The 14,766-nt window shown below is 34.9% G+C and overlaps 1 protein-coding gene across 14 annotated transcripts in view; it reads right to left on the minus strand.

The window, feature by feature from the left end:
• AFDN (afadin, adherens junction formation factor) overlaps positions 1–14,766 on the minus strand; it is a 111,306-nt gene that overhangs the window by 55,435 nt on the left and 41,105 nt on the right. For 11 of the 14 annotated variants that reach the window (XM_057381221.1, XM_057381216.1, XM_057381219.1 and 8 more), the window contains exons 7-12: positions 12,943–13,054; positions 12,360–12,527; positions 7,342–7,436; positions 6,325–6,587; positions 4,728–4,797; positions 2,497–2,612 (exon numbers count right to left, since the gene is read on the minus strand). In XM_057381221.1, the coding sequence (XP_057237204.1) occupies positions 2,497–2,612; positions 4,728–4,797; positions 6,325–6,587; positions 7,342–7,436; positions 12,360–12,527; positions 12,943–13,054 (824 nt within the window). Of the gene's footprint in view, positions 1–2,496; positions 2,613–4,727; positions 4,798–6,324; positions 6,588–7,341; positions 7,437–10,935; positions 10,981–12,359; positions 12,528–12,942; positions 13,055–14,766 lie in introns of all 14 variants that reach the window. The other 3 variants (XM_057381227.1, XM_057381226.1, XM_057381225.1) reach the window with 1 other exon arrangement.

Below are 14,766 nucleotides of genomic sequence, written 5' to 3' on the forward strand. Positions count from 1 at the left end.
GGCATTAACTGAGCTGTTCTCTGCACCTGGGCACCTACTTTTAGGAAATAAATAAAAGCTTAACATCTTCTGAAGCAATAACCATTTTAACCACATGTAACACAACAGGCAGCTTTCTACTTTCCCCAACATAATTGTACAAGCGTCATTCTCCTGAATATTGTTAGTTATGCCACAAGGCAGATGTAGGCGACTGAAAGCCTTTATTCAGCTATCTCCGTAGTAAAAATCCATAACATAACTTTGAAAGCAAATGTCTAAAGAGCTAGAATTAAATTTTAGCATACTGAATCAAAAAATAAGGGGTACCTTTGGGTTTTGGCGGGTGTTCGGTTGCTTGTTTTTTAACAAACTTGCTTGTTTTTAACAAACTTTTAACAAACCTTGAACCAACATAGCCCTCAAGTTACGCCATCCAGATAATGCCTTATTATAAGAAGTGCTCAGGAAATTCAGTTTCTGGGGAGTTGAAAATTAAGGAATAGCAGGCATAGCATGGCAGTAAGTACAAAAATTTCTGCCATTTCAGCTACCTTTCAAACATGACAGCATGCTCTCTTCATGAAAAGCACCCAGCTGATGCACAAATTGTAGTTTTTATTGCTATAAATTTAAAATTAACTCATCTGCCACTACCTCCATACTGGCAAAAGGTCACCATCTTCACTGCAAACTTAATTACTTCCATAGAATAATTACTAATACATTGCATTATAAAACAGAACTATAGTGACAACTCCAGAGAAATTTTTAATCTGTCAATATAGGAATGGTAATAAGACATAGAAATTATAACTGGCTAGTAAACCAGTGACAAATTTCAACTGGTAATTTATTTCATTTTCCTTACACTAAAATTATATTGATGGATTTCAGCCCAAAATTGGATTCCCAACCAATGAGAGACAATGAGTGATGAGACCTAATATTAGTGCAATATCGCTACAGACGATTTGTCAAATCCTAATCTGACATCCTGTCTTTACTGATTTGTTAATTTCAAAAGCACAGTGAATGTATCTGAGAAACAACACATGACAGAAGTGCAGTTTTTAGATAAATAATAACTATAATTACACAACACATACTGCAGACATATAAGATTTATACAGAAATAAAATATATGTCAGGGCTGGTGATGAAGATCTCTGAAGTTGTAGTTATCACAAATTTAAATGTGATCTAGATGACTCTAAAATATTTCTACTTTAAGAAACCAGGTGAAAAAAMCTTTGTGAAGACTAGCAATGAATTCCTTCTTTACAAGGAATTAAAGAAGTTTAAAAAAACCCCAACAAAATGAAGCCAAGTACAAGATAATCCTCTTCACAGAAATTTAATAATCTTCATATACATACAGATGCACAGATCAAGATATACAAAAAGTCCAGAAAGAAGTTTTGTTCATCTTCTATGAGGAAAATTACAGCTAAAATACTAGTAATTCAAGAAGAAGGAGTTAAATTTTTACAACCTTAATAAAATTSTGCAAAATAATCTGAAGCTGACCAGGCACTCTAACAAAAGAGCACAGAGTAGAACTGAGTTGTATTCTAGTCTAACTTCACTGAAAGTATTTAAAAGATGCCCCTGCTATAGAACACTTGAACATTCATGTTCAAGTGGAAGCACAATTTTCTGCCCGTTTTAGGATGTATTTTTTCCTGCCACTCACATCTCTGAATTCTCTTTTCTGTCTACTGAATAATAAATCAATTTAAAGGTACAAAAGCTTCATACTGCAAGCTTTATAACTTGGATCACTGCACTTTTAAACCCTCCTGCACATTTACCTTACTTTTCATCCATTTACCATAGTTGTTCATCTAAATTTAAAAGATGATTTATGTAGACAGCAATACAATATCTTATTTTTTGAAAGATTTTAAAAAATAATTCTATTCACATAAACACTGATATGCTGAGGTGCGATAGGAGATTCCAGAGATCATCTGATCCAACTTCCCTGCTCAAAACAGGGTCAACAAGAGTAAGTTGCTCACTACYCTGTCCAGTCAGGTTTTAAGTATCATCAAGAAGAGAGACTCCACACCTGCTGATAACAGCACAGCAGACATAGCAATGACCTGGTTATTTCACTCTCTAGAGTAAATCGTACCATCTTGGCACTGACAAATGAAAATTTTAAGTAATTGTACTTTTATTATTGAAGACATTTCATATGACGTGCCTAACCACAAATATACAATGATTTTACATGACTATCAGCCTGACTTTACAAAGAGTAAGAGTACAACAAATAACAGAATACTGAGGCAAAGGATTAGTTTTCCGTTTGTTTTTTTAAAAAATATTATGAAGTTTTTTGCTTTGGTTTTTAATCCTGGGGTTTAGCTGGAGTGAGATCTCATAGGAAATCTCATTCTCCATAGGGAGAACAAGATCATTTAAAATACTTCAACACAGTGCTCGATCTACTGGAAAAAAGTACCCAATTTTTGGATTCTGAGAAATAACGAATCATCTGTTTCCTACCTGCTGTCCTGTCTGCGGTAATCCTGCTGGTCTATTCTAATCATCGGTTTCACCATTCCTCGCTCGGCTGTGCTGGATGCGGTCGATGTCCTGTCCCCATCCAGCCTGCTGGTGCTCTAATTCAAAACAGTGGGACAGGTGCTTAGCACGCTGGTGCTGCATTAGCCGGTATTTGTGCCTGGCACTACTAAAATGAAGCATCAATCTGAGGCTTGAAAAGAGATGGGAAAACAGAAGARGGAGCATGGCACAGAGAGCAACAGCTCAGCATGCATTTGCGTCACACTGGAGCACTGAAGAGCCTGCTTGCAATTCAACAGACAACAATGGCCACCTAGGAGCAACTCTTTGTTAATGCACTGCTAGAATTTATAATGTAGCCTTCAAACATTTCTAATCAAAAGTTGCATAGCTATCAATACAAAGTAAGCATGAGTTGGGAACAAAAGCTTTAGGGATGTTAAACGTATTTACAAATTTTAAACTGGCCATGCTCCCCCACTCTGTTTCTGCAATAGTTCCAYGTGCTTACACTACTGATCCATAACATAATTTATCCTGATCTTATGAAAAGTCCGACCTGCCAGACAGTACAAAATTTCCAAGACAAGAAGGGGCAAATCAAACTGTTACTTTTTAATGTACCATTTAATTTGTTTTCTTTTGTTGTCTCATGCTTTTTAATAGGAAGCTTTTAATTTATGATTTCTAATTCAATCACACCCTATCAGGAAGGGGCCAAACATGCTGCTTTAAGCAACAAAATACATAGCAATTTTTGTCAGCATACAGAGTTGAAAATAACACATCAGTAAAATAGGAAGTGTTTCAACATTTCATAAGAAATTTCTAGAACTAAATAATTTGCTTTGACATAGGAAAACCTGCCAACAAGTGCATCTCAGAGCAAGAGTTTGAACTAAATCACTTTTCACCACCACATCTCAGAGAACTTCCATTGAACTGTCAACCCTTTTCCAACTAGAAAAGCAAACTTAGAAGAGAGCAAATGTGAGAAAATGAGTGATTTATCAGTGATTCAACAATGTTGTACACACCCTCAAACAGCACAACTAAAAAAGAAATTAAACTTTCCTATTAATCCCTAGGTCCACTAAAAGTCCTTTTAAATTACTGTGAACAGGGTATGAAGTATGGTATATAATACAACCAGAAACTCTTACGCTATGATATTTTAAGACATTTTATTTGTTTACAAAGTTTCTGTTCTTCCTTCTAAAATATTGCTAGATAAATTCCTATCAGAAGTAGGTAAAGAACACATACAATGCGAAAGAAAGCACTATCGCAAAGTTACAAAGTAGTGAAACTGAATCAAAAGATTGCAGCAAGAAAAAAAATCTAAAATAGCAAATATGTTCAAAAGCTATCAGAGTTATTAATAACTACACTGCTGCATTAATGTCACAAAATATTTACAAGTATTTCAGTTTTTTAATAGTAATAAAACATAAAAGGGAATGCATTTCTGGGAAGATTACTACATTTCATATTCCTGAAATAATTCATTCTCTCATTTCATCTGAGGCATGTGATCATAGCAAGTAAGGCATTAACCGTGGTATCATTTTACTCTGTTTGCTCTTAGATTTTCTGCCAGAATTGCATTTTCCATCAACAGAAAGACACAGAAGGAAGCAAGCAAGAAAATATTATTGCATCATAAAATGTTTATAATTATGACTGCAGAGCTAGTTTGTATAGTCAATGTGTGTACAGGAGCGCTATTGAAATCTAAAGTCACATCCATTAAATTTTAAAAGCCTAGTTAAATTTAAATTGAACACCTTTTCACATTTTATATAAAACATTTATTTACCCCATCACAGATGACAACAGCCATATGCTACACACACGAAGTAACAATGTACTGTTTCTAACAAGACTCTCTACCTGCATTTAATCTTTTTTCCAGAAGTCAATCTGGGGAGAAACTACTTCAGGTTTGGAGTTCCCCTTTCTAAAAAATGTTGCTATTCTTGACATTAGATTCATGCCCAATGCCAATACAAATTTAAACAAGAGTTTTGGGGGAAAAAAAGCCCCAGATCTAAAATAATAATGCACGTGACATCAAAGCCCATCCACAAGGAAAAACAGTTGTGGAGACTGATGAAATAGCTACACTTGCCCAAATACTACTGATGTTGTAATTTTGATTTAATTAACATATGCTATTATTCATTACAAACTTAGTCATAACACAATACCTTGCTTGCTGGCAATGCTGTTCCACTGTGAATATCTCCCTCCAGATCAAATGTGGTTTCCTGGACAGCTCTATAAGCAAGATAACATTTCCAGTATGTTTTAGAAATGATATTGTTAAACATTTAACAAATAAGAAACAGCAACTAAAAGAGTAAACAAAAATTCAAGGGTTAAACCATGAGTCCAGTTAATATTAACTTTTTTTAATACTGTATCAGTTCTTCATATTTATAAAACCTAAAAATACGTACTTAGAACCTTCACTTGCAAAACCAGATTCTTAGCTAATTTCTTCCCAGTCAAGTAAGAAAATACAAATACACACAAACATAAATACATATAAAATATGTTCACGACATTACATTCATTACAACAGACTTGCTACAATTTTTTCTCAGTTCTTTAGTGCCTAATGTAACATAGTATAAATAATTCATAAATCATTGTAATGCATATTASTATCTCCTTATAAAGATTTTCAAAAATATTTCATTGTTCAAGCTGCAACAGTCATTTGCCATAGATTTTACTGTCCAAATAAAGCTCTGCAGTAATACAGTGCTTTGCAGTTGACTATAACCTGCAAGAGCACTTATTTATTGATCTGCAGGCTAAATGCAGAATGAACTCAGAAAYGCAGCACTCAGGATTTAAGCAAGAATATTACATGACAGCTAAATGGCTGGACAGACAGGACCTGCAGACAGGTCCTACAAAAAGCAGTGTCCTTCCACATGAAAATAAAGTGGAGAAAAAATAAAAATGGTTGAAGCACACATCCATATTAACACAGCAGAAAGTCTTCTTTTCCAAGGTATGCTTCTCTCACTCATCTCTAAGMCAATTTGTTACTGTTCTAAATGAAATTGTACAATGATGTGTATATTAACAATATTAGCCTCATTTGCACCCAGAGAAGATAGAAAACAGGATGTTGGTTTTTCSCCCTCTATATAAACTGATTTTAAGATTGTTCCTTTTGAATATTTCTATAGCCATTGAACAAAAKAGATGAACCCCTACAATTCGCTAAATATATGATCAATGTTTTTATTATGCACTTATCAAAAATATAATTATACAGAGAAACAAYAGGGTGGACTTCCGGACAGTGAATACAGAAACTGGAGGGTAAGTAATCACACTATAAAAAGTGGTTGCTATATTGAGACATATAACAGTCTTAAGAGCTTCATTCCATTATTTACTTCATTTGTGAATCCTTTAATGGAATTTTGAAAGTTMTCATCTGAGGGCATTAAAAAAAATCAAGACTCTCTGAAAATATTCAGTAAATTCTTTACTTTTCATGGAGGTTGGATGAACTGTGAAATACATGAAAATAAGGCATTATACTGTTTTTAACACAGAGGTAAGCAGCATGAGGAAAACTTGTTTGAATACCTCATAATGAAAGAGATACTTGCTAATTCTAAATAAAATCACAAGGTGGAGCTCAAGTATTAAAATTATATCCTTAACACTTTAAAAGAGCTCATACTCTAGTCACTGGCCATTTACAATGCTCTCATTCTTTGTTTTTTTCCCAAGGCTCCCCTCCTAACACCAGTGGGAAGAAAATAAAATTTTACTCACCCAGTTTTGTGTCTTGGACCTTTGACCATAAGACTTGAATCAGTAGGTCTTTTGGAAATAATATGATCCTGAGTAGGATCCACAAACTTAAATACATGAGAAGACCCAAATTGAATCTTCATTCCACTTTGCAGCATGGTGGTTTCTGAAATACGCTGACCTTCCACATAGGTTTCAGCATCAATGCTTCTCGGTGTTACAGTAACAACTCCATCCATATTAGTGAGATCACAGTGATGAGGCTGAATTCCTGGACCAAATAACTGGGAATAGAATTAATTACCACAAAATAAATTACAGTGCAGCAAAAATAAAAACCAAAGACTAAGATGAAGCTTACTCTACTTATAGACTAGTAATTTAACTTTGTTTGCTTATGAATTTAACAGAGGTGAGTGGTACTAAGATCAGTGAGTTTCACTTAATTTTTCACTGCAACGAGAATAATAAAACACACATTTAACTAACATGTGCAGCAGACATCCCTTAATGAATAGGTTTTCATTTTTTTGATCATATACTATTTTCTTCAACTTGCTGTTTTGATGTGAAATCAAACAACAATGCAAGTAATTACAAATCAACTAACGGCAGTGACATGGACCCATGGTGCTGTAAGGGACTCCCTGGCATGAACTTCACACAACTATGCTTGTGTTAAACACTTAAAAAATCCTACCTCAGAGGGATTGAGACTAGGACTTGAAAGCCATTAAGCAGTCACAGTTAACACTGATATGCACCATTTGATCCAGTTATGAAAAACAAAATCCCATTTTAATTAATAAAGTCCTTGGATAATAAAAACCTGGCTTMAAATAATAAAACCCTTCTCTTAAATCAAGAGTGGAAGTAAATAAAAACAGATAGTTATGATCATTGAGACAAAATTGCAGCAATACTTTACCCTTCAAGCTTTGAAGGGTGTTTACAGTATTTTTGACTAGTTTCCACAATTACACATAGCACATCAGAGATCAGATCAGTACTGTAATATGAGTCTGCTTTTTTCCATACCTGAATGGAATTGTCATCAAATTTTTCAGTTCCAACTTCAGTGACACTTAATTGTAGACGATAGAGCTTTGGCTTATCTCTGGAGTCAGAACCATCTGTAGAGCAAGCAACAAATATTTCTAAGTTAATAATGTTCAAATATTCACACAGTATCTCTACATTACTACAACTTAGTGTAGAATAGCAATGTTCACAAGAAAAGAAAACCTGAGTGACATTCTTTCAAGATTTGCTCGGAACCTGGTCGCTGATCATAATGTAAGAACACTGCAAGCAGAGGAAGCCTGCTTGGAGTAGCTGCTTACTACAAATGCAAAGAACAAAATAATAAAGAACCACTATTCTGAACCTACTCTGAAAAATCTTCACTAATCCTTAGTAGTTTAAAGCAATAGAGTTTTTGCAAATCTCTCAAATTTTAAATGGGTATACCAGTAAGGGTTTAAAAGATTAAGAAAATAAAATACCTACAGATCTCTATATTAATAGTATCTAATAATCTTACTAAAGTACACATTATCAKAAGTATCTGCTGTCAAGTGGTCCACATAACAAACTGTTTCTAATTCATCAGATACTGAACTAGAGCAATATTAAAAGACAATCTTGCAAAATGTTTACCTGCGACAGCTTTAGTCTTAATATACAAGACTTCAGCACTTCTGGCTCTATAGTCCCATTGACCTACATTTTCATCTTACAGAAAATGAGGTAAAMAATTAAGTCCAACTTCCTCCTCCCCTCAGAAACATATACTGTCCAAACAGAATAAAATTTCACAAGATCCAGTGGACGTACAAAGAGTACACAATTTAGCTCGCTAACAGAAATGAGTTTTGGCATACATATAAATCCTCCCCAGTTCCCAGAAAATCCTAAAACTTTAAATACTTTCAGAAACTGAAATAATCCTGTCATTTCTGACTTCTCTCCAATCTCATCTCCAAAGCAAAGTTGTAAAAAAGAGAGACTGCAAGACAATGAATGTCTTACCTGTGGAAACATACAGTGATTACAAAAAATGAATTAGAGAATATTATTAAAGCCATGGCACACACATTGATACTGTCTGTAGTAGACTGCTAGTCTTCTTCAAAATTTTAACTGAAAGTCAATATAACCAGCAGCTCCATAAATCTAGCTGTAAACTCACAGCTTTAAGTAAAATCAGAATGCAAGCCACTTAACAACCAGAAAGTGGTAGTAATAATCATCTCTTCAGGTTGTTAGGATGTTATTGGGACATTAAGACACAGGCACAGGTAGTCTATGGACTGGCATTGTAAAAACGAAAGTTAAATGCTGACACTATAGTAATATACAGTTATTAAATGCGGAATCACTATCACAACATTAGTATATCATCCATCACAAAAGAAGCATTCATCATAAAAGCACTCATTCCTCAACATCTTTCCGGTAGAGAGATAAACCTTTTATTAAATCTCTCTATTCGAGTCTAGAGAGACATACATTTAATATCACTGAAACATAAAAAAGATAATGCTAATACAATATCTTCAGTAATTTGAATTGTGTGCAATTTAAAATACTTAACAATGCTAAATCAGAAATTATATGGCTACATCTTCAGTATCACTAAACTCAAACATGTAACGGCTTACTGAATGCATTTGGCTGCTTAATAAAAACTCATGGAATTTGTTGTATGTCTCCCCACAACTCACACATCAAACCCTAGAGTAGCTACTTGATTTATTTACAAATCAAAGTCAAGGATTTCCTCCTCCTACCCACATCCTAGTTTGCTGGCACTCACATGTGTGCACTTTCACTTAAGAAATGCATTTTAGTATCACAATGTTCTGCTAAGGCAAATTAAGACCTTTATTTCTCTGTAGTGTTCTTGTAACAAGAAAAACACCTTGTATTAAAACCACAGCACTAGATACACATCAAATTTTTTTCATCCCACAAAAAGGAGAAAAAATTAAGGAGTAACTTGGAGTTATTWGGGTTATTTGTTATGTTCCACCTGTAAAAGCTAATTTTCTGCTAGCTAATTTGAGCTATTCAAAGTACTGCTGAATGTCACTTCAGTCTATCAAGTCTATTTCTATCACTATCAGATTCATCTCATTTATTGGTTCATTGACATAACTTGGATACAGAGGCAATTGCTGACTGCCGCATTTACTGAGGATGCACAAGCTACTGAAGTGCATCCTCTACATAATCTAATCTTCATTAAATGAAAGTCATAAAAACAGCAACATCAGCAGCTGTGCAATRGTGGAAAAACTGGACATATTTCACTAACTTACTGAATTTGTGCAATTGCACAAGGCATGAAAGTGAATCTGCTAGGTTCTTCTGCAAAAATATGAACAACCACTGTTTTGACAGGAGGACATTTCTACTGGAGTTATTTCTATAATAAATACAAGTATCCTAAACTGCTTTTATCCAAAGACACGCTCTGACTCTAGAATATGAAGACCTCTTTCACACACTGAGATAAAGATTTTAAAAACTATCTTTTTTTTTTTTTCCAGTGAGATGCAACCAAATTTCAGTGTTCTAGTTAATGGTCAAGTGTACCTTCAGAGCCCATCCATGCCTTTTAGYTCAGCACACTCTATGAAATGTTTCTGCTCTCTGGAATAATGATGTTAATGAAATGGAAGCTTGAATTCAATTCAAACAGCTGAGTACTGGAGACAAGTTTGAACACAGTTTTTTTAAACGCTAGTATTGTATTCCACAACCATCAAAGAACAGGTGAGCAATGCTGACTACTACATGTAGTACTTCTACAGTAGTCTAGAAAATAAAATTAGGAAACAGAGGATAAAAATGTAAGAAAAGAAAAAAGTACTTTGGTACATATTTCAGAATGAAAAGACAATGGCCTTGCATTCTTRTCTATTTAGTCAAACCAGAATACACCTGCACACTAAAGAGGAACAAAGATCCATAATGATTTGTATGCTAGGTTACCAATTTCAAACACTACTATTAAAACTGCACAAGACACTACTGTCTAAAGTGCTAAATTTTTGACATACACTACTAATATTAAGATAACACCACAAACTAGGCAGCAGAAACATCAAAGGATGCTATGGAACACCACAGAGCAGAAAGTGAGGCCATTTTCCCAGGGGTCCAAACACCATTTCATATAAAAATCATCACTGGATGGATTCCAATCACAGTGGATTCCATCCACTGCATCACCACTGTCAGACATTGAAAAGCACAGTAAAGTTCCATGCCATTACCCAAATACACTTTTTAACYACGAATTCCACAAACAGATTGATCAAAGAACTTTCTATTTCTACTACAGCATTGCTTGTAAACCACCTTCTGAAACTAGCTGTTAACCATCGCTGGAAGGTTGAGCTCTTTGGATAACAGCACATTCATGATCTATTTAATGTTTGTTCACATATCAAATAATTAAATGTCAGCTGACAAGACAGATAACTACTTCACAGAAGCAGTCCCTTGGAAAGAAAATCCTAAGGTAAGTAAGACAGCCCTTTAATTGTCAAAAACAAACACAAGATTTACAGTCAGAGAAGTTTTTAGTGACTAATGAGAGAACAGTAGCAAATACAGCATTACCTTCATAAGCGTGATAGTTGTAGTAGGCAAAGTGATTCCTTCTCCCTGGGGTTAGAAACACATGCAGAGGACCCAGGTGAAGGCAGCACCAGCAGGATAGATACCATGCAGAACATGCGGAGGAGAGCAAGAAAAGAAAAGACAGGAAAGGGTGAAACCATAACCAGATGACACGTATTCAATTTATCAGGATGAAGTGCATTAAACTCTTTCAATTTTAGAAACTGTGTGGAATATAAAGACATCAATACTACAAAGCTACTGAAATGAAACAATCCTTATTGTTTAGAGAAGTGACAACAAGCTGTTAGAAGAAAAACACGAACAATAGGTCAGTCCCACAGGCAATGTGTGAAGGCTCAGCACACAGTGCTGACAACTGTAGCACTTGTAACTGGGTTTACTCTCTCCATTAATGGGTGTCTCGCACCACTGCCCAAGCACAACATTTTCATACTAAAACTCTACATCCTATGAAGAGTAAGAGAACAAGAAAAGCTATCAACAGTATTATTAAAAGAACCTAAAATATTAACATGCAAACCAAACCTCAACCTGTAGAACATGACAGTGATAGTACATTTCATCTCTTCTGTGTACTGATAATTTGATCTGGATTTAAAACAAACAAAAACCCCACACTATTTGACAATGAATTTAACTTTTTTCTGCAGTTCTGATCAAATAAAGGTTTCAGCCAATTTCCAGCCTTGCTTCCCAAAASGTACACAACCAGACTTCAAACTGTAACATTTACTTGAATACCTGAGTGTACTCAGGTTACACTTAGTAGAAAAAAGAGATGTATATAATTCAATCACCAAAAATCAAAGTCCATATTCAAATCTATAAACACGATGAAGATAGAGATTAAGAGCATAAGTAATGTAGATTTTACCAGTAGTTGTGCTATACACAATCAATCCCTCCTGGCTGTTCCTAGATTCTAAAATTAATTGCAAATTACATCAAATCCCAGATAGTTCTAATCATATCAAAATAAAACTCAGCCTTGCCAGTGATTTGCAAGTTCTATATAGGCTGAAAAATATGTAACATTGAAGTTTGATTTTAAAATTCACGTTCTTTTCCTGCTAAAAATGTGTTTTTCCATGTACGGCACTGTCAAATACCAGGTATGCTACAGTGTACTTGTGAACATAAAGCAAATCAGATTTAAGCTTAGTAAATAATTTCTCCCCTTTTTTCATTCTAAACATTTCCTAAGATACTGATATTACAACAACATGCAGCTCTATCTTTAGAGAGCTCTAATTTATAATCTGACATCAGAAAAATAACTCACGTGGCACAGGCTTCCTGCCACAGACTTCCTCGTGGTTACAAAGAAAGCATTGTTTTTGAAACACCCCAATGACTACATAGTAATGTAATTTAGATTATTAGATAACTAGAATTCTTACCTGGGCTTAATTCTACCAGGTATGGTAGTTTTTCAGGAGGAAGGCAAGAGCCATAGCCAGACCCGTCAATTCTTTCCTTCCCCTTGAATGGCTTTCCATCAGTTATCTTCCTGGTTTTCTTTGGAACATAATCAGGAGGACGCCTTTTCAACTGAAAAACCAGTATTCCTAAAACAAAGTATTATATATCCTTTGAGTCACACTACCAGTCAATAAGCACACAATCAACATCTATTAATCTGCAAGTGTCCAATAGGATTACTTGCAGCTTACTAAATTCCTGTCWCTTCCTTGAAATAGTTTTAATTTTAAAATAACTACACACAGTTTAATAGCATACTTCAGTATAGTGAATAATCTAGAAGCTTTAGGATGAAATGTAATAACTTCCTACTACCTAATGAYGCAATACTACAAACAGTGCATAATGAAACAGTAAATAACTCTAATACTTTCTAGTATTAAAAGTGTTCAAAACCAAAACACACTAAAACATATGTTAGCGTTTCTTACTTACAGTGGGTCCAAAACATGGTTTACAACACCCAAGGTACAAAAATATCTTAGAGGTATTCCAACATACCTTTATCACTAGGCCACTCCCTGAATATCTGCAGTGGGCACTCATCATCATCAAGAATAGTTTCTTTAGCACCTTTATCATCAGAGTGCTGAGCACCAGCAGGCAGCATAACCTAAAAAAGAATTACCAGTTTTCAGAGCCTTGGTGGAYAATTAGAAGATTCAGGGGTATATCCTCTGATTACTTTTTTTGTGCTGTTTATAACAAGAAATAAGACCAAAGAATTCAGTAACTTGAAATGTACTTTGTTTTCCAAGATTTTCTAACTCTCCTTTCTTGCCTCTTGCTACAGTTAAATCACACATTCCAGAACACCAAATATGTTTAAAAAGCAAAGAAAAGCAAGTTACATTTGAAGTAGACAAGATCTTCTTTCAGTACAAAAAGTATTATTCCAATTTCTCATCAGCTAAGACAAAAAAAAACGTGGAAATTATAAAGAATAAAACAGGAGTTTCCATTTTTATTTCACACACTGGAATCTGCCTTACATTTTGCTACAGCCATTCTGCTAACACAACATGTAAGTATCTTTAAAAAAGACACAACAAGCTGACAAAGACTGTGTCATACCTCCTGCATCCTTGTCTTGCCCAAAATTTACCTGGACTACACAAGAGACTATAGGCACAACTGGAGGATTTCACATGATTGCTTCATGCTGCCTAGCTCTAAAGAAGAAACACAACCAAATATACTTTCGGAACAGAACTACAGACTGCTCCTACCCTTTACAGCTATATCCTTACAGAACAGAGGAAGGGGTAAAACTTGATTCATGAAGTCTGACTTTAAAGGAGACACARTCAGTGATTTCATGCATTACTGCTCCCTGCAGCAATCATGAAGAAGAAACAATGACAGGCAGTATTACAGTTATTAAAGACAGATCTTTCAAAGCTTAATAAAAAAAAAATAAAATCAAATATATTCTACTCATTTGTAACCCTAACAATGTTATTTTAATTCACAGACCGTTCTATTTTAAACAAACCAGTCCAAATTATTCCCATCTCTGAACTATGACCAAGGTAAGACCTCCTGAAGTGATGCAGCCATTGGCTACAGCATCCTACTATGCTGCAGCCCTCTAGAGACTTTCCACTCTCATTTGTTCCCTCCTTTCCACACCCATTTCTGTGTTAACCAAGTTCTCACAGATCCATCTCAAACATCCTTTCATCTTCTTCCAAGCAGGAAACAAGTACATTTAAGATCGGAAGTATGTAATCGCTAAACCATTTTCTATGCAAAACTTGGCCAAATATAGAACTAATTAAATTATCTTTAATTAGATTTTCAAATAGACAAGATATATAAAACAAGGAAAACATTAAAAGGTATAAACCAGAGGGAAACAGAAACACATCTACACTCATATCTTACCTTGCCAAACCACTCCATTTCACATCTCAGATTTTAAAATCAATTATACCTACAGGATAATTAGGGTTACACTGTGCTTCAAGATATATTCAACATGCAACAATCTTAAAATTCTAAAGCCCTTGAGAGAGAAGGTAACAAGTTACAACACAAGAAACACATGCACACCAGGGGCTGACCAATACTGGACTGGGGAGCAAACCAAAGAAAAAACAAATGCAGTGAAGCCAGAGGAACAGATGAGATACAATTGCATGGGCACTACTTGAACCTGATGCTACTTCTACCATGGAACTTGGATAAGCATCTGKACTTGCCACTGGACTTAACGGCAGTGATGATGAACTAGACAAGCTAGAGAAAAGCAGTTACAAAAGAACTGCTCCCCTCATGCTCCCAGCCCGTTAGCATTCCCCCTGTCTCTCAGGAAGTATGAGT

Source organism: Malurus melanocephalus, unplaced genomic scaffold, assembly GCF_030028575.1.
Source record: "Malurus melanocephalus ecotype Western Australia unplaced genomic scaffold, MMel_1.1 scaffold_499, whole genome shotgun sequence".
Classification (NCBI taxonomy): Eukaryota; Metazoa; Chordata; class Aves; order Passeriformes; family Maluridae; genus Malurus; species Malurus melanocephalus.